Raw genomic sequence first — 20,196 nt, forward strand, 5'->3', positions numbered from 1 at the left:
CGTCCAAATATGATATATCATCTCACCTAGTGGTTGAGAGTTTGCTTGTGTGGTATTTGATTAACACGGCTGCAGTGACCATACAGTCTCAAGCCTGGTAAATATGCAAGTTACAGAATGGACCATACGAAGATGACAAAACAACAGTGCCACTTCACTCAAACATTTCATATTTAACTCGTCAACAGTTTTCAGTCTGACCCGAGGACATCGAAAACCATCAACAACAAACAAAAGAACGGGTACATATCTCCAGATTAGTATTCACTGATGTAACTTTGAGGTTCACTGCATTTCTTCGTGAAGCTCATGCAGTCTGCCTGCCTCGATATAGTTTCACACGACACAATCACGTCAGTCATGACACGGAAACGTGATCACCAAGGTTACCTTAACGTCATGAATGCGAACACCATTCAATACATCAATATAATAAATAGGGACCATTTTCAATATCCATTGAAATCACTGGCGTCCCTTGTTGTAAATGCGCAACTTTCGGCATTGAGTGACAGTATTGTGGCAGTATGCCATGGCCCCCTTTTCTGTCAGTGCAGGTCAAGGTCGAAAGGTCATATACTTGTTAGCTGTGATTGAGACGTTGGCGAATTGTGCTTCCAACCTTTCTTTAAGATCCCTATGCACATTTTTGCGTTGAAACTAAAGTAAATTATTGGATTGGCGGCGCTGTTGAGGGGAGCGAGGCTCTGAATAAATGTGCTGGCGGCCACCATGTCTTGTGTCCTCGGTACATTGAGGTAGACATCCACGAGATCAAACACGAAGTAGGGGCTCCAGCAGATGATGAATACTGCAAAAAATACGGATAACAACATGATTAATCCTCAACACCAGAAAACACTGTTGTCATACATCAACACGTCGCAAGTAGCAATGTTAAAAAACAATTGGTTTGTGTCCAGGACGCAGACAAATGCCATGCTGAAACAGTTGCAATCAACTGCTCCTGCATACAATGTGTGAGACGCCTACGTCGAGGTAATTTTGTGCTACGTGACGATGCGTTGTATTGACGGCTCTTGCAGCTAAAAACAAATCCATGAAGTGCGGCCAATAACGCAGCCATACCCCCTCCTTTTGTGCAGTGAAATGTCCATCAGCGCTTGAATTCATGGTTAGCAGCGAGTCAGTGAGTTTAGTTTTACGCCATACTCAACGATATTCCAGCTATATGACGGCGGTCTGTAAATAATCATGTCTGGATCAGACAATCCAGTGATCAGCAGCATGAGCAACGATCTACGCTAAGGGGATTCGATGACATGTGTCAACCAAGTCGGCGAGGCTTACCATCCAATGCCGTTAGTCGCCTCTGGGCTACTGAAGACCAGTTCTAAACCGGATGTTCACGGCTTCATGGTAAGCAGGATACGCTCACTGTTTCACGAACACTTTTTATCAAGTCAAGTCAAGTGAAATTTATTGTATTCAAGGCCTCCGGCCCATATACAAGGAATTACGTACATATACATATTTATAATATATAATGCAATGACAAGTATGAAGTTACATGGATAACACATTATTTCTCATGACAACAGCGTGTTTCACAAACAAAGAAAGGTTACGGATGACAGTTTCATTTCTGGAAGTGAGAATGGAAACAAAGGATAATGTTGGGTGTTTTGATAGATAATTACTTGGTATATATTTTCTTCTAAGATTATCATAATATGGACATACAAATATAAAATGGATTTCATCTTCAATAGCCGAAATGCAAAGTGGGCAAATTCTCAAATTTGTTTCAATGGACAATCTTCTTCCTTTATTAATCCTTAAATCTAATAGACCTAGTCTGAGCTGAACAAATGTACGTCTGATATTTCTTGATGTCAAAACAGACAAATATATTTCTGGTTGTATAAGGCTTTTAAAAGATCGATATCGATCATACCTTGAACTATTTTCTAAAGTCGAACGCCATTCTTGATGAAACATATTAATTGACTGCTCTCGGAAACGTTTAAGAAAAAGAGTTGCATTACCTACTGTCTGATTTAACCATACAAATCCAAAGCCATGAGAAAATAAAAGATTTCTAATATGTGACGCCCAAGTTGTCTTACCCATATTATCGAGGTGAACAAGCATATTAAAAGCTATTTTAGGTATTCGCTGTTCGTGCATTTCCAAAATCTTAAGTCAATACTTTAAACATCTGATTTGTGAATTTATATAAATTGGGTATCTCCCACATTCCCCATAAACCATACAATTCGGTGTTGCTTGTCCAACATTTAGAAATTTTTTACAAGCTAAGAGATGAATCTTCTCAAGACAATCTTGACGCTGAAAACCCCACACTTCTGACCCATAAAGCATAATCGGTTGAATTTGCGAATCGAACAGTTTGAAAAATATCTTCGGAGTGAAGATACCTATCTTCTGAGAAACGGACATAATATTTATGAAAGCCTTTTTTGCGCGTGATTGCAAATCAAGGACACTTTTTCTAAAATTCATCGTGTGAGAAAACATAAGACCAAGGTAAGTATAATGGTTAGCGATAGTCAGTAATTTACCATTGAGAAACCATTTCTCCTTTGAAGCGACGGGACCGCCTCTTCTGAAGATTATTATATTGGTTTTCTCGAAATTAACCGAGAGCTTCCAATTGTTTGTGTAACATTCTAAGATATTGAGTTGATTTTGTAAGCCAGTAATTGTATCGGACACCAAGATCACATCATCAGCAAATAGGAGGATGAAAATTTCGAGCATATCAGGGAACATTTGAACACCGTGTTTACCAGAGAGTGTGATATCATAATACAGTTCACTTATAAAGAAAGAAAACAACATTGGACTTAGAATACAGCCTTGTCGTAACCCAATGGTAAAAAAAGTCTGTTACATCATCACCACAACGTACACATGATTTTATGTTTGAATACATCGACTTTAAAATGTTATACATTTTTCCTTGTAAACCAGCTTTTCGTAAGCAATACCACAGTTTGGGACGATCTACAGAGTCAAAAGCTTTCTTGAAATCAACAAAAGCAACATATAATTTGCGTTTACTTCGTGAGAGACATTTTTGTATTATAGCATATAATGTGAAAATATGATCTGCAGTTGAATATTCTTTTCTAAAACCGGCTTGGCATTCAGGAATCAAGTTTCTCATACTTGACCAATTTGAAATTCTGTTGTTTAATATGGCTGTAAATATCTTGCCTAAAATACTCATTAACGATATACCTCTATAGTTATCCGGGTTGTCTAAAGTTCCCTTTTTGTGTAACGGAACAATAATTGAGCGAGACCACTTGTTTGGAAATACACCTCTGTCGAATATCAGATTGAAACATTTCCGTAGGAAGGGCATTAGCTCAACCTGAGAGTATTTTATCATTTCTATCACAGCGTTGTCAGGTCCAGCTGCCTTACCACACTTTAAATGATTAATCGCGTTTTTAATCTCATCATCATAAATTTGTGTTTCTAAAATCAATTTATCGATACTTTCATATTCCATTTCAAGGTTGATATCACGAACGTCACCATCAAAAGCAAAAGTATCATTCTGAAAAATACAATCATTTGAAAATATTCTTTTAAAATGAATCAACCACTCAGATTTAGAAATATTTATTTTGAGATTTTTAAAGGAACGGATTTGTTTCCAAAATTTAGCGGGATTATGCACACACTCATTAAGTCTTCTTAGATTTTGGTTGCGCAGCTCATTTTTTATCATCATTATTACATGGTGATTCGTAAACGTTTGTTATCTGATGTTAGTAGACATTTCAAATAAAAATATAAATGTGGCTGTTTCGTGGCTGATTATCTAAAAATATATTTAAAATAATTCATATTTAGGTTTTTTTGTATGGATTGCATCACATGTGAAATCCAAGGATAAAAATACATCTTGGTAATTTTACACACTATGCATTCTGAACCATTTAACCTTTCACAAACCCATTATAGACAGACGTTCATATATTTTATGTTTAACATTATACGCATGTGTTCAACATTTGACTTATATTTTATATTAGCCGTATAACGTACATTTCATGTAAGATTCAGGCGCTGAGACTTCTTCTGTTATGCAAAGTGATTACACATCATAGTTTTCTGTCAAGCATTACACATTTTTCTCCATTGTTTTAACATGTAGTGTTGCTTCAAGTGATTTTCAGCAGGGTGTAGCGCATTCTCCTTCTTTTGATACAATATATGATGTTAACACTTGGTTGTATTTAGTTTCTATTCCATATTGTGCTCTTCTGACGCAATAATTGATGGTAACACTTCATTGTATTTAGTTTCCATTCCATATTGTACTCTTTGATACAATAATTAGATTGTAACACTTAGTTGTCTTTAGTTTCTGTTCCATATTGTGCGCTTTGATACAATAATTGGTGGTATCATTTAGTTGTTTTAGTTTCTATTCCATACTGCGCTCTTTAATACAATAATTGATGTTAATACTTGGTTGTTTTCAGTGTCCATTTCTTGTTGTGCTCTTTCAGAGTTTAAGAATAATATGCACGATTAACTTAACATAATGCTTTAAAATCTGTCATTGCATGCCCTTAATGGAATAGGGGTGTCCCTTTATAAAATTCTGTCATCGAACAAGGTCGTTCCAGTTGTGTTACTACATCATCGCCCGTGTTCTCCGGAGAAGATTGCTGGACATGATCTATGGAATGCAGTATTTGTTCTTCTTTCTCTGAAGGGAAACCAACTTGGAGTCCGATTTGAAAAGAATTACACACCCAGAAACATTTCTTTCTGTTCCTGTTGAAGAAATTCTTGGATTATTTAATTTCGCCTACATTAAAGAACGATATGTCAGCATGTATATCCAATTTGTCAAAGTGCGTGTCAATCACAAAAACAATTTGGAGGTGCTTTCTTCATTTCCTCTGAGTTAGCCTTATTCTTCTTCTAGATAATTCCCAATCGTTTTCTACACTAAAGCCCGTATGACCAAGCCACCTTACATACAAACTCCGAATCTTCTTTATTACTCTTGACTTTTTTATTAGGACGATATTGATAAATATTTAGACTGTAATTCAACTCCGATTTGGTAAGTTGAGAACTTGACTTTCACCCCCATACATCTTCATCATCTGAGACTACTTTGTATAGCATTGTCCGTTTGGAACTGTAATTTGTTGACATAAAGTTTCCCCTTCATGACACTAAACGCGGTAGCCACTGCATTTATTCTTGCCTTAAGTTATGCAAGTGAGTGAGTTATTTAATGTCACACTGGCAATATCTCATCCATATCGTGACGAGCCTTGGTGCAAGAGGCAATAGCATCGAAATTACCATAGGCGCCAGTTTCCCATGGAAAGTAAACATTTATCGATTCAATGAGTCAGAGTATCATCCCAGTGACTGGAACAACCTTCAAATGCAGATTACATAAACATATTGGAAAAGTAAAATGTGGAAAAAGACTGAGATGAATTCGTATGAACGAGAAAAGAAAAAAAAAAACACACGAGAAATTAACAGCATTTTACGGCAGGTGAGATATAAAAACTGAATTGTGAAATACCCGGGAGGGCGACAACTAAGTTTGCAAGGAATGCAGGTTTGACAAAATTACTTTTTACCCATCAGTTAGATCATGCTTGAGTAAAACAGGCTTTGTGGGAGTCTCCGAATACATCCGTATAGACGTATATCAGTTGTTTGTTTGTTTGTTTTTTGTATTACAGATGAAGACATGTTACATTTAGAAGTCCGTCACCAGGTTACCACCGGACCCCTTATAGAATATGTCACATCACATTGATCTGGATTTTGTTAGGCGTTACAAAACATACACACACAGACATCCACTAATATATGACTGAATATTGTGTGTAGTTTTCAATAATCTTTTGTTTTAGGAAACATTCTGGCAGGAAAATGAGAAATTAAAAATGTTGACATTTGTTAACGTAATAAATGTTGACATACTAAACATCGTATTCCCCGCACACGCCCTACGCTCCACAACCTGAGCTGCTACAAACTACAACAGAAGCCTCAACCCATTCCCCCCACCCTTGATCGTTGAGTTAAACAAGACGAAGAACATTGTAGTTAACCACTAATGTTTGGGAAGAAGATACGTCGATGCTCATACGTTGAAATATGGTTATCTGGAAGCAATGGAGAATTTTGATAGGCCTGATTTTTTTCGATTTTATTCTAAACGTTATTACATCTACACATCTTCCTCCATGTATATTTTCTGGCCCCAAATTCAATTCTTCTGGTGACGTGTCTTACTGCTTAAAGATCCGGGTTAGAATTGGTTGACGGTTGACACATGTATCCCATTTGCGTAGATCTGTTCTTATGCTGTTGACCACTGGATTGTCTGGTCTGGACTTGATTATTTACAGACAGCCTCCATACAGCTGGAATATTGCTGTGCGTCACGTTAAACAACAGTCAAACAAACAAATAGAAAAATTCTATTTTACTTCACCAATCTCAGCAACATGCAACTCGAAACAGTCGTTATTCATACCTTTCAGCTAAGTCATCACAACAAAACAAACGAATGTTCTAGAATGGATAAGATGGTTTGACAAATATGGCCAATTGTTCTATAAATATTGTTTGAAGTCGCTTTGAATTTCATTTTAAAAGATTATTCAGTTGTCAAAGGAATTTACATTTCTCTTTTTCATACATACTAAGAAAAATCAAACCGACATACCTGATTAGGACATAAACGAAGTGGCTATCAGTTGTGAAAACAAATGGATTAAGTAGTTTATTTAAATAATCGTGTCACTTTCGGTTAATATCCACTTCCTTTGTTAAAATTGTGCTAAAATGTTTTTAAAAGGATTTTAAGATCCTGATAAAATTTTCATGCTCTGGAAAGCTGACATCCTCTGATCTTTTTCTTACATCAAGGAGAAACTCGTTCGATTTCAGTTATCTGTTTGAAAAGCATATTTTTTCCAATTATGCTTTTTGTCGTCCTTGCATAATTCTGATTGATTAAAGTGAAAAGGTCTCTGTTGCTTGAAGCAGAGTGATTCTTTTAGCTTTCATCTGGCATTTTTATTATCAAAGAATGGCATTCTGTCAGCGTACTGTCAGGATTGTCTTGTGGTTCTTTTACACCTTTTAACGTGTTATTCTAAGATAGCGCAGAATGTAATGAGTATAATTTGTAAAATATAAATCGGAACAGGGCAAACTTTGCTGATTTCAATAATAAAGCTTAAAAATTTAATTTTAATTTAATAATAAGTGAACGACATCTTATTGAAAGGGGGTAATATTGAATCCTATTCTCTTGCTTATTTTTCACCAATGTCTCGAAGACCTATCTAAAGACTTACCGAGCACAATCACTAAGGTCATCTTGATGGTTTTGATCTTTGCTTTTGGAATAAGTCCTCTGGAACTGGTGGCACTGTCCTTAAAACGTGCGTTATTGGCTGCAGCGTACACGTGGCCTCCTATAAAAACAATAAGCACACATTTTTTGCAATCAACGTTGACCACAATATGTATTTATACATCAATATCTATTTATCTAAAACTTATACCAATCGCAGTGAGTTTCCGTAAGGACGTTCTATAGTTGAAAATGTTGAAAATATCCAGTTGAACATTGCGGTAGTTTGGATAAGGATAATCCTTCAAATACATGTATGGACTCGACAAATCAATAGGTATGTTGTTGAGATTATAACTATGCATGTTTACATTTATGTACTTGACCCATGCACGGTCAAAGATCATTCAGAGGGGAACCTCACCAAACCACTGATGTTGGCCCACCAAGAAGCAGTCAATGATCTCCTTTAGGAAACGTTCGTTGAACACGAAAATAAACACTGGATAACGACAGATTCTCTTTTAGTACATCATTTTCATTGTTACGTGGTTGTCGAGTTCCAAACAACTACAGCAGAGTGTGGCCATGATAACTGTTGATTAGAACCTGTTGCCGTAGATATTGAGAGATTCGTCAAAATGAATATTAGGGATTCCTTAGACATCCAACATTGATGACTACCGATATGATTGTTATAATGTCAGAATTTGTTGGGAAGACATAGAGGAAGTAGCTTCCTGAGACATTAAAGGATCATTTTAAGTGCCAAACGAAGCGTTCAATCCGTATCTACGTATCCCGAACCAATTTGTGTAAACGGAATAGTACGCACTGCAGGAGCTTCGTTATAATCAGGCTCATTGGCGCCATTCAGAAACTGTAGCTTCTGCTCACATTTGAGATCATGAGTCCAATCTCACGGAAAACCAGATTTCAACAATCACCGCAAACATCCAATAAGCCACCAAAAGTCTCTAGGAATTTTGTTGCTTCTTTGGTAACAGTCCTCTTGATACATCTCCAGTGTAATCAGAGGAGTTCCCAACGCTTCGCATTGAATTAGACCGCCTCACTTATCTTATTATCTGATCTATGGCAAAGAAAACATTGTTTGATGTGATGTCCCGAGTGGATGGTTCATTTGTCTGCACCAGGCCATGGACATCGGTCAGTCACGAAGTGACCTCATGGATGACCTGACGATTCGTATTTGTCCAGAAGTATCTAATGAGCTCACGTTTAATCTCTTGATCATACAGTAATGACAGTTAGGGACAGATAAGTAAATTACCTGTGATTTGTGCTGTTACATATGCAAATGAACAAGCACATTAGAGAAAAAAATCATTAGTGTAAACAACAAAATCAGGATTAATCTTCATGGCAATTACACACACCTTGCATACATTATGGCAAAATTGGGAAATGTCCATTGATTGCAGTTTGGGTTCATTTTGAGTGAATGACAGTATCTATCTGTTCCCATCCCATCCCTGAAAACAACCACTGAGTTGAGTGATAGCGAGCCACATGTAGTGGTTATAGAGTCACTGGTACAGTATCATCGACCTATGGCTGGGAGAATGTCAGATTCCTAAGCGATTTTCTTTTCCCGGCGACCAGAAAGGCCACTCACACATTCCTTGTACGCTATTGTGCTGCGGTCTGTAGAGTAATCTTCGTGAGATAACAGCTAATGACATGTGTCCCATGTTGGCAACTGCACAGAAACAAATTGACACCGTGTCATACACTTTCTGCTCCTCCACACTTTAATGGGTTCTTTTGTAATATCAGTTTCTAATGGGAAGTGGCAGTTATTTCATAACATACAGAGGTTACGTCAAATACGTCTGTATCTCACATCATTGGTCAAAGCGTCTTCTTACATATCAGAAAAAACTGAGTAACATACACATGCATGATAAATGGTGTGTATTTTTTCTGAGAAAGTCATGTACACTTATCCTTAAAAGTGTCAAACACTGACACATAAAGGACCAAATCACATCATAGACACATTACCCTCAGGTCGCGTTGTGTTTTCTGCTCATCTGTTTATGCGTTCAGCGGATGCTCCTGAGCGACGTTCATCTTGGATATAATCAGCTGAAAAAGGGTTCACTTTAGGTATTAACTGTTTATAACCTTCGGTGTTTTTACTCAACTGAAACCTGTTGATTTTGTGTTTCTTGGTGACAAACCACAAGATGGGTTTTACTGGAAATCCAGTGCACAAATACTGTTTTGGGATTGTAAAAGCTGAGGCAAAGGTATCTTTCTCAGTAGTTGCAGAAACAATCATTGATATTTCCAAAACCTTATCGTAACCCGCGCGCACATACACAAAAACACAAGATAAACTACAAACCAGAAAACAACCAAGAAAACACCGAAAACTTAGACAACTTCCAACGGGGTCAATGTTTCAAAACAACGTTTTTTGTTGTCGTGGACAGAAATTACTGTTCTAAACTTGGAACATAGCAAGTGTCAGACCTACTTAATCTGCAAACACAATCTTGCTCCACGGTCATTCTTATTGACAGCTGAACTGACGCTTCTTGGTCTCAGAGTCAGTGGCAGCATTAATGATTTCGTTAGGCAGCCTCAGAAGTCACGTTAGCGCAAACAACCGATGGCCACAATTTAACGCGAGTGAATGTTACAGAAGACGAGCGTGAGAGATGATAGCACGAGGGATTTAATGTACTTTTGGAAGATGCTTAGGATGAGTGAGGCATGCCACTTTCTAGCTTTAATTCAATGATATCAACCAGTGTGGGAGGAAAGACCATTGCGTCTCTTTGGCAAAAGCTAATGATGTTCCAGTTGAAAATGATGTTCCGGTTTAATATCTAAGGCAAGAATAAAGCGAATAAAGTATCTAGAAATAGTACCTAACATCGGAAATACTGAAATGTGAACTGAAATAATGTTGACAGCTATCGACTGTTTCTCCCTAGGATCATGATAACAGACAATGATCCAGCTATCGACCCACTGAGGTATTTTAAATTAAAATGAATGAAATATTCGTAAATAAGTTTCTTCTAATGCGTTTCAATATCATTTAGATGTGTTATCCGATCACAGTTAAAAAGATTTAATGAGTTATAGCTAAGGATTAAACGGGAGCCTATTGATTAGAATATAGCTGATATATGAACTATCAACTCAAACGAGTTCGTGCAGCACACAACGGTAAATGCATGTTACCAGCCAGTTATTTAGCCAAAGTGCAGTTTTTTTCACCTTTGCATTTGGGAAGTCAACGACTTGTACTGATGAACTTTTTGAACTGTAGCTGAAAATCGTTGTGTTGAGGTAGCAAGTCATTGTTAGGTTACTTCTAAAACTTCGCAGACCATTGATTCTAATGCCTGTTGACATGAAGTTGAACAAGACAATACCAATATTTCTTGGATTTGAATTTTTAGCATCTATAGCCACAAACTACTGTGACTTCGGTAAACAATGATACAGGAAGCTCAGGAGGAGTACCTGGTTCAAACCAATCCTTGCGCACAAAATGGGCCTATCCATATAACGTGAAGCCTGATAGGTCTAGCTCGGGTGAATCGATTTCATTTTAAGAATTACATGAGTGACTCTGTACCTCAAATTAGCACAGTTTCGTCTTTTCTATGTTTTCAATCTCCTGATTCCGATGCAGTTTTCTTCACAACATCGCGTCTTGTCAGATTAGGAGGCAACAATTGTAACCAGTCTTTTTTACCAATGGTGGGGCGCTGAGGCATATAGGACATTAACGTCTAGTCGCATATAATTTAGTATTCATTAACATGAACTAATAACGCCCCATGCTATAACTCTTACTGAATATGTCATACAGATTGATTACATCTACTAACCTTAGATGTGCAGACTAATGAAGGCCAGTTCAATAGCAAACTCCAGTGTGATGCTAGGAGCTATGTCTGATGGTATGCTTAGTTTAATGAAAGGTATTCCAAGCCAATCCTTACATAGCACAAATTGACTTGGTCCAGTTTGATAATGAATAACAGGCAAGACAATGAAATTACTTGTCCCATGGAATTTCATGGGTTTATTTAAATATAACACTATACATTTTCATACTTTTTTCGGGTTTCTGCTGACCATTCAATATGTTTCCAGTTTGGGGGCAAATTAAGGTATTGATAAATTAATATTAAGGCTTTACATGAATTCCCTAAATGATACATGTCTCTATGTGTATAACTGTACATGCATTTGTCTACCTTCCATCACGGAATTCGTTAATAACTACCTCATGTACCTTCGCCAAGTAGCTTGCAGTAAGATATGTAACTCCAGTGTGCCGATACACTGGGTCAGTGACTCATACATTGGATAAATCGTCTTGTCTTGTCCTAAACGGATCGTTGAAACGCTATAGGAATACTAACGGTAAAGCTGACATCCAAAAAGTCGTGCGTTTGCTTGGTACTTAACTGTCACAGTGCTAAATAATTATAGCATAATAGATCCTGGAGATAATAAATTACACGGGTTTGTTCAGTTAAATATGCGCACATATGCGTCATGATAAAGCGTCTAAAACGCAAATACATACATACATACATACATACATACATACATACATACATACATACATACATACATACATACATACATACATACATACATACATGACCATACCATATTATCAAACATACATACATGGCCATATCATCAAACATACATACATGACCATGCCATCAAACATACATACATACATACATGACCATATCATCAAACATAAATACATACATGACCATATCATCAAACACACATACATACATGACCATATCATAAAACACACATACATACACGACCATATCATAAAACATACATACATGACCATGCCATCAAACATACATACATGACTTTAAGATCAAACTTACATACACGACCATATCATCAAACATAAATACATGACCATATCATCAAACATACACACATGACTATATCATCAAACATACATACACGACCATATCATCAAACATACACACATGACCATATCATCAAACATACATACATGACCATATCATCAAACATACATACATGACCATAGCATCAAACATACACACATGACCATATCATCAAACATACATACATGACCATATCATCAAACATACACACATGACCATATCATTAAACATACACACATGACCATATCATCAAACATACATACACGACCATATCATCAAACATACACACATGACCATATCATCAAACATACACACATGACCATATCATCAAACATACATACATGACCATATCATCAAACATACATACACGACCATATCATCAAACATACATACATGACCATATCATCAAACATACACACATGACCATAGCATCAAACATACACACATGACCATAGCATCAAACATACACACATGACCATATCATCAAACATACACACATGACCATATCATCAAACATACATACACGACCATATCATCAAACATACACACATGACCATATCATAAAACATACATACACGACCATATCATCAACCATACACACATGACCATATCATCAAACATACATACATGACCATATCATCAAACATACATACATGACCATATCATCAAACATACACACATGACCATATCATCAAACATACATACATGACCATATCATCAAACATACATACATGACCATATCATCAAACATACACACATGACCATATCATTAATAAGTATTGGCCATCCATCGTGTTAGTGTGCCATCTTTGGCACCGAAAACTATATTTCACCATTTAGAACATTCTTTTGTCCAAAAGTTGCCTTGTGTCGAGCCGTAATGTCGACCAATGTGCAATCACTACTCCACGTGAAAATCCTTTAATCACATTCATACAGCATCTCTGTTATTGTCTCTGTAAGTGTCGCATATGTTACAAATCATACATCATTTATGGTAATAGTATTGATGAAAGGGTTAATATCGAAACCAGTATATTCAATCTTAGTTATGTACCACAAGAATGATCACATGGGCAACTCCTTTAACCGTTAAATCATCATTACCGTACCATCATGTACAGATGAAAAACATTATATGGTTCATGTATCATCATATCGGATAATCCAATGACTAAACTAAGGTTGAAAACAAATGTTCCCCGGGGCATTCACTCGGATCTACGTCGGAGGTGCTTGTTTTGAAAATGGACATGATTTTGACTCAGTGGATTCTCTCCTGAGAGGAGACGTACGTACCAAAACATTCACAGTACATTAAAACTTTCCACTGTTTTTAATCGTAGTTTTAGAGCATGGCTACATGTGTCTGAAGTGCTAACAGTTCACGGGATTGTGTTAGGGTCCATGCAGGAAGCAAATGTACTGTAAGTCCCCAGTATGCTGATCTACCTTCGGTCGTTGGCAATATATTGCCAGGTTTTACCTTGTATTGTCATTTGTAGTTAAACTGAGATCTAACTACTAGTTTTCAAATATGAACATAATCTAGTTATTTTACGGTCTTTTTTGACAGGTTTTTACAATTTACCATAAGCGACTATGCATAAAATGAATTGTTTTTGTCATGATATGGCTGAAATATTGCCAGTGTGATTCTGACCTTTAATGACATACGTGTACGGCCCAGTCAGTTTGAGCGTTGGTTTTAGTTGTGTTGGGTTACGTCCCTTAGGCGTACCGGGATCCACTATTGACCATGGTTCTTGGTTTCAGGAAAGAGGGCTTTCTTTCGACATAAAGCTGACACACTGTTCAAATCTGCTTGACACTATTCTAACACATGCACACACTATTATCATACCTGTGGAGAAGAAAAAGATTCAGAAATGATCATAACACTAAAAATGATGTGTGGAATTTTAAAGACCAACTGTTCACACACCTATATACCTTTCCTAAGAACTCAATCATCGGACAAAATAAAAATCGGACAAAATAAAGAGTCAGTAAGAAGTTGGATTTGCGCGTATAAGTTATCCTAGCATTCAGCCCAGAAGAATAACAAGTCAATAGATGTTGCGTTATTGATTTGCTGGCCACGGCCAAGGCAGTCCACCCTGAGAGTCGAAGCCGTATATATGAAGGTAGTTTCACGTGCAAAGAATCTCTATTCTTCAAACTTGTTTCGTATGTTATAGATTACGTGGTTAAGCGTGGGAGAATAGATTTTGTGATTGGAATGTAGTCCACGGTCGCCAGACGTGGACAGACACCTGTTATTTATATACTGTTAACAGTACATTTCCATATATCCCAAAGATAATGCAACTTGCCATTGAGGTTCGGCTATAAGCACCGGTTCATGAACTCGTTTAATTAATGCTGTGGGTATGTTGTCCTGAAACTGGCTATATAGCCAAGGGAAATATATTTCTTCTATAATACACTGGGTGATATGTCGATATACTACCTGTTAAAATATACTGTGATAGGAACCCAAATCAAACTACTGTACGATTCGGATTGTATCAGGAACATGTGTTTATGAACCACTATGAAACTTATGTGTGAGGCAATTACCAGATCACCAGATCACCAGATCACCAGATCGTTACACTTACAACATGATGGTCTGCATGAAAGGAAAGCATTTATCACAAATTCATCGCATTGGTGAAAACTGCGTGCTCGGTTATGGTGAGGCCAAACCTAGAAACATTGTTGGGACAACTCGGGATTCGAACAACCAATGAAAGGTTACTGGCTCCCAACGGATGCAACTCTGCACAGCGGTTCCTCGGATAACTGGCCACTCTGTACCAATGTAAGAAATGCCGATTATACCAGATGTTCTCGAAGAACTGAATGTATAAATTCAGCCGTCACACACACACGCACGCACGAAGACATGGCAATTATTCTCCTGGAAACACAGTGAGAGCGTACTGAACCAAAAGAGGTCATGCTTGCTATCGCGTCTATAAATCCATATGATACTATTGTTCTTCTTGTCATTGGTATACTGTAGACCTTTTTCTTAGAAACAGTCATTGGCATTCCCATTCTCCATGTTGTACCAGTACATATAAAAACAATATAGCCCTGTATCAATGAGGCGTGAATGCAAATGGGTGGTTATAGACAGTGTCATATGAAGAGGAATGGATGTGAAAGGATGTTGTCAGCTGAATTTCACATACGTGGTTCACATGCAGATTCGCCAGTTTTCAAAAGAACTACACCAACGAAACAACTTATGGATTTTAGATTACATTTTTTTCGGAAACTAGCTAGAGCTCTGGAATCTAAATTGACAGGTAAAGCACAGAGGAAATGGCATGTGCAATGATCTAGTCCCTAGTTCATTTTCTAAAAGCAATTTAGTTAAGCTATTTTATTCATTAGATCTAGAAAAAAAGAGCGAAATTCTCTCAAGACCGTGCACTGTCGCAAACGACGATTTAAAAGAATTACAGTCTATATTACGCTGGTGTTGGTGTTAGAGTTAGTGTCATTGTGTGCGTGCGTGTGTGCGTGCGTGCATGTGTGTGTTTCGCCATCTTCCGTCCGCACATAATATTCAAACGTGAAAAAAAATAGTAGCAGTATCAATGAAGTGATGCGGCGGTTTCATAATCAAGATGTCTCGATCAATATCATTGATGAAGTTAAAACCTTACCAAGTGAATTATATATGAATTTTACAGAAGATAAACTATACAATTAGTGGCAAATGTTTGTTTTTCCTTTTTTGATTTATATTTTTATGCCCGCTGGCTCTTTTGCTTATTCAGATTGGAGATATGAGGTAGGCCTCAATGTAACCCAAGGGGATGAAGAACTGTCAGTACTGGTAACCATTGGCATTTTTACAGATCGCCATCATGACATAGGAATTTTGCTGAAGGCGAAAAACACAAAAAGGCAAATATATTATTAATGGTACGTCTAAATCGAACAAAACACCGTAAGCGCCAAGATTAATGGCCTGAACAAACGTTTCTTTCTCTTCAATTTTACGAAAATTCTGAAATCACATGAGATGCGAAATGAAATGGACCTATTTGGAAAATTGTAAATATCTCCTACACAGACAAAAAACAGTCTGGTCGGAGGCAGTAGGGCGATAGTATACGGTGATAGTATACGGTCACGCACTTGTGATATAATCATGAGCGAACAACCCAATAAAATCCTGTCTGGACCGGGTCCTAATATGTTGCCGGGAGCAAACTGCAAGCCATCAGTCCTCATCACGACACGCTGTGGCAGGCACGCATCCTCCTGCTGGAAGTGTAGATGGAATATCATTGATGTCAAATTCACTCAGGCTGTCAGTGTTCTTGCACAAGCCCGACACACACACACCGTTGATGTGAAAAGAAACTTTATAATGTAGAAGCAATAATATCGACGACTGAGAAAAAGTCTGAAAAAATATTAATATAGATTATCCTCCTTGCACAACCGTTGTGGATCGATACATTCGACCTGCATTTATACCATTCCTTAAAAATCCCTTATTTAATCGCTGAAATTCCAAATATTAGTGAATCTATTGAGGCCAAACGGATGGTGCTTCGTTAAGAACAGATAACTGTCTCTAACAGCAAGATTTATGTGTTTTGGCTTTTAACCTTGAACTACGAAGCAGTCATTTTTGTCACACCTGGTATCAAAGAATGATACCCACAGCTAAGAGTCGTTCATATGTATGATTGTAATCGATCGTTATCGGTGTTAGAGTTATTATCACCCTCACTTGTGTTCAGAATCTACCTCAGTAGACTAATATGCCCCGTTATCTCCAGAACCGACTAATGGACTTCTAAGTGACAAAGCAGTCACATGTACTCTACCAGTGTATCTCTATCACAAATGCAGCCAGTACAACTATACAGCGTTTACCTGTGTGTCATAAAGATAGCATACGTGATGTCGCAGTATCTGAAACCCCGAATCATTACAATAGCAGGATCTTCAGACATACGAAGCTCATCTCGCTTGACACGTTGTGATGAATGGGGTTAAGCGATCCCATAACCTGCTGAAATAACCTAAACCATAGGCAGCATATAAATCATCTGTTCAATAAACAAGCTAAGCGTAACGTGAATGAAAGCATCGTGAAAATGTCAAACCGTTACCCTCTTACGTCTTCTGGTCCCACGACCAGGCTATCTACGACAGTTTTGAAACCAAAGCGAGGATAGGATCTCACATCTTCCTGTGTCGGAATAGAGGGTTATTAATAACTTCCATTCTGATTACCCCACGGTTCTGTACATCAGTGGTTACCACCAAACAGGAAATTGGGACATAATGGCTGGAACACTCTTCCTTTTAACTGTGGAACAGTAGCTGTTAACAGCATTAGACAATCAGACCGGCATTTCAACTGACCTACAGAGGCGAGATCACGTCATTCATGATCAAGTCACGAATAAAGTGTCGATCAGGTAAGAAATTGAAATAGATATATAAAAAATATATCAAGATATATGCTGATGTGATACTCTTTCGACTTGATTTTGCTGCGGAGGTGAGTTCAATAATTCGGATGGAATTATCAGTTGCCTGATCCATCATCCATTGCTCTCGATTGTTGACAAAACTTTTAAGAATCTAAACACTGTTAGTATATTTTAAAATTATATCATGAATAATACATAACTGTTTAAATATTAAGGCAACAACGAAATTGATTCAGTTTGGAAACCACAAACACGAATGATAAGATATTATTTTGTAGTTGTTTTAATACATTGTTCAGATTATAAACTAAAACAAACTGTCAGCACAAGAGAGGAAGAATTCCAGACTTCTGTATTAGTATTTGGGTATGTTTTCACATGGACAGCGATAGAAAAGAACCGAGTGTGCCTTCAATATCTTACATTATTTGCTGAGGGTTGTTTGAATCAGAAGTGATAGTACAGGATAGTACATTTGTGCAGGACTGGTTCAGTATGTTCATGTGGGAATAATATGTCACTGTTTCATATGCATGTTTCTGTTCTGTACTCCAGTGAGTGTGTGAGTTTAGTTTTACGCCGCACTCAGCAATATTCCAGCTATATGGCGGCGGTCTGTAAATAATCGAGTCTGGACCAGACAATCAAGTGATCAACAACATGAGCATCGATCTGCGCAATTGGGAACCGATGACATATGTCAACCAAGTCAGCGAGTCTGACCACCAGATCCCGTTAGTCGCTTCTTACGACAAGCACAGTCACCTTTTATGGCAAGCATGGGTTGCTGAAGGCCTATTCTACCACGGGACCTTCACGGGTCTCTGTACTCCAGTGATATATGACCTGTATGTATGTTTCTATTCATGCCTCCTTCACGTATGTCCTTCACGTCATCAATCGATTCCAGTCCTTGAGAAAGATATTTATCCTGACGCATACTTAGTATAACGCATTGTAACGAACAAGCGTCAGTAGGAAATAGACATCTGAAACGTTTTAGAAGGAAAGCGTGTACTATATGATCTCCTTCTTAAGGAATGCTTCCCAACAGTTGTTTTATTGTAGTATCTAACACATGGGATAGGTCATCTATGGTAAATGACAGCTTGGTATTGCTTTCCGGCTTTTCTGGAAACGCTAAAAAGGTTGTGCCAATCTGAACCTGACACACAACAAAGACCACTTAATCTTTGGCAATACCTATACTTATCGCCAAACTAAATCTCAAACTATCAAATGTGTTTACTATTTCTCGGTTTCTTTGAAGGCGTGCAGAGGAATGGCCTTTTCCAATCTTTGCCAGCCTTCATGGACATCAAAGATGCCAAACCTTCGCGAATACAGAAGATTGTCGCCAGCGAACAAAGGCTGTTTAGTTATGGGGGTATTGTCAGATATTTAACGTTGACATCTAGGCACAGATGCCGACTTCTTAACAACACAGGGTAACATTATTAAGGTGGCAGCTACAAAAGGTGTACTTTCTACCATATGGAAACATGAAAACGTATGGTAGGTTCTGAATTTCTGTTGTGACAAGTCATGAATGCCATTGCGTGTTCCTTTTTTGACGTTTTCCTGTTTGTGACGGACAATGAATGCTTCTGCCATGTTACTGCTGCGATAGAAAATGAACGTTTCTCCATGTTGAAACAGAATAAAATGTTTTTGTCGTGTTCCTTTTTGTCACAGACAACGAATGCTTCTGCTTGTTTCTGCTGTGACAGACAATGGGTGAGTGAGTGAGTGACTTCATATTTAACGTCACATCGGCAATATTTCAGCCATATCGTGACGAGAACATTGAACACTAAAATGGAATAGTATGTACACTGTAAAACCTGTCGACGGTGGACAGTAAAAATACTAGAGTATCAGAGATATAAATATAAAACTAGGATGAAAAACCTAACAGAAAATGGATTCTTCTGTTATGTTACTTTTGTACTTTTGTGCACTATTGTGCATGTTTCTGTTTAGACAAAATAGAATGCTTCTGCATGTTCCTGTATGTGAAAAACAAGGAATGCATCTGCATGTTCCGGTTTGGGACAGACAATGAATGCATCTGCATGTTCCAGTGTGGGACAGACAAGGAATGCATCTGCATGTTCCTGTTTGGGACAGACCAGACAATGAATGTATCTGCATGTTCCGGTGTGGGACTGACAATGAATGCTTCTGAATGTTCCAATTTGTGACAGACAATGAATGCATCTGCATGTTCCGGTTTGGGACAGACAATGAAAGCATCTGCATGTTCCGGTTTGGGACAGACAATGAACGCTTCTGCATGTTCCTGTTTGGGACAGACCAGACAATGAATGCATCTGCATGTTCTGGTGTGGGACAGACAACGAATGCATCTGCATGTTCTGGTGTGGGACAGACAATGAATGCATCTGCATGTTCTGGTTTG

General features: G+C 37.7%; 1 protein-coding gene across 1 annotated transcript in view; it reads right to left on the reverse strand.

Annotated features, from left to right (window-relative positions):
* Positions 1-544: 544 nt before the first annotated feature.
* The window catches only part of LOC137298350 (cardioacceleratory peptide receptor-like), an 87,094-nt gene continuing 67,442 nt past the window's right edge, over positions 545-20,196 (reverse strand). The window contains exons 6-7 of the mRNA XM_067830569.1: positions 7,356-7,475; positions 545-811 (exon numbers count right to left, since the gene is read on the reverse strand). Coding sequence (XP_067686670.1) covers positions 573-811; positions 7,356-7,475 — 359 coding nt within the window. The 3' untranslated portion in view covers positions 545-572. The remainder of the gene's footprint in view (positions 812-7,355; positions 7,476-20,196) is intronic.

The sequence above is a fragment of the Haliotis asinina genome, chromosome 10 (assembly GCF_037392515.1).
Source record: "Haliotis asinina isolate JCU_RB_2024 chromosome 10, JCU_Hal_asi_v2, whole genome shotgun sequence".
In the NCBI taxonomy this organism is placed as follows: domain Eukaryota; kingdom Metazoa; phylum Mollusca; class Gastropoda; order Lepetellida; family Haliotidae; genus Haliotis; species Haliotis asinina.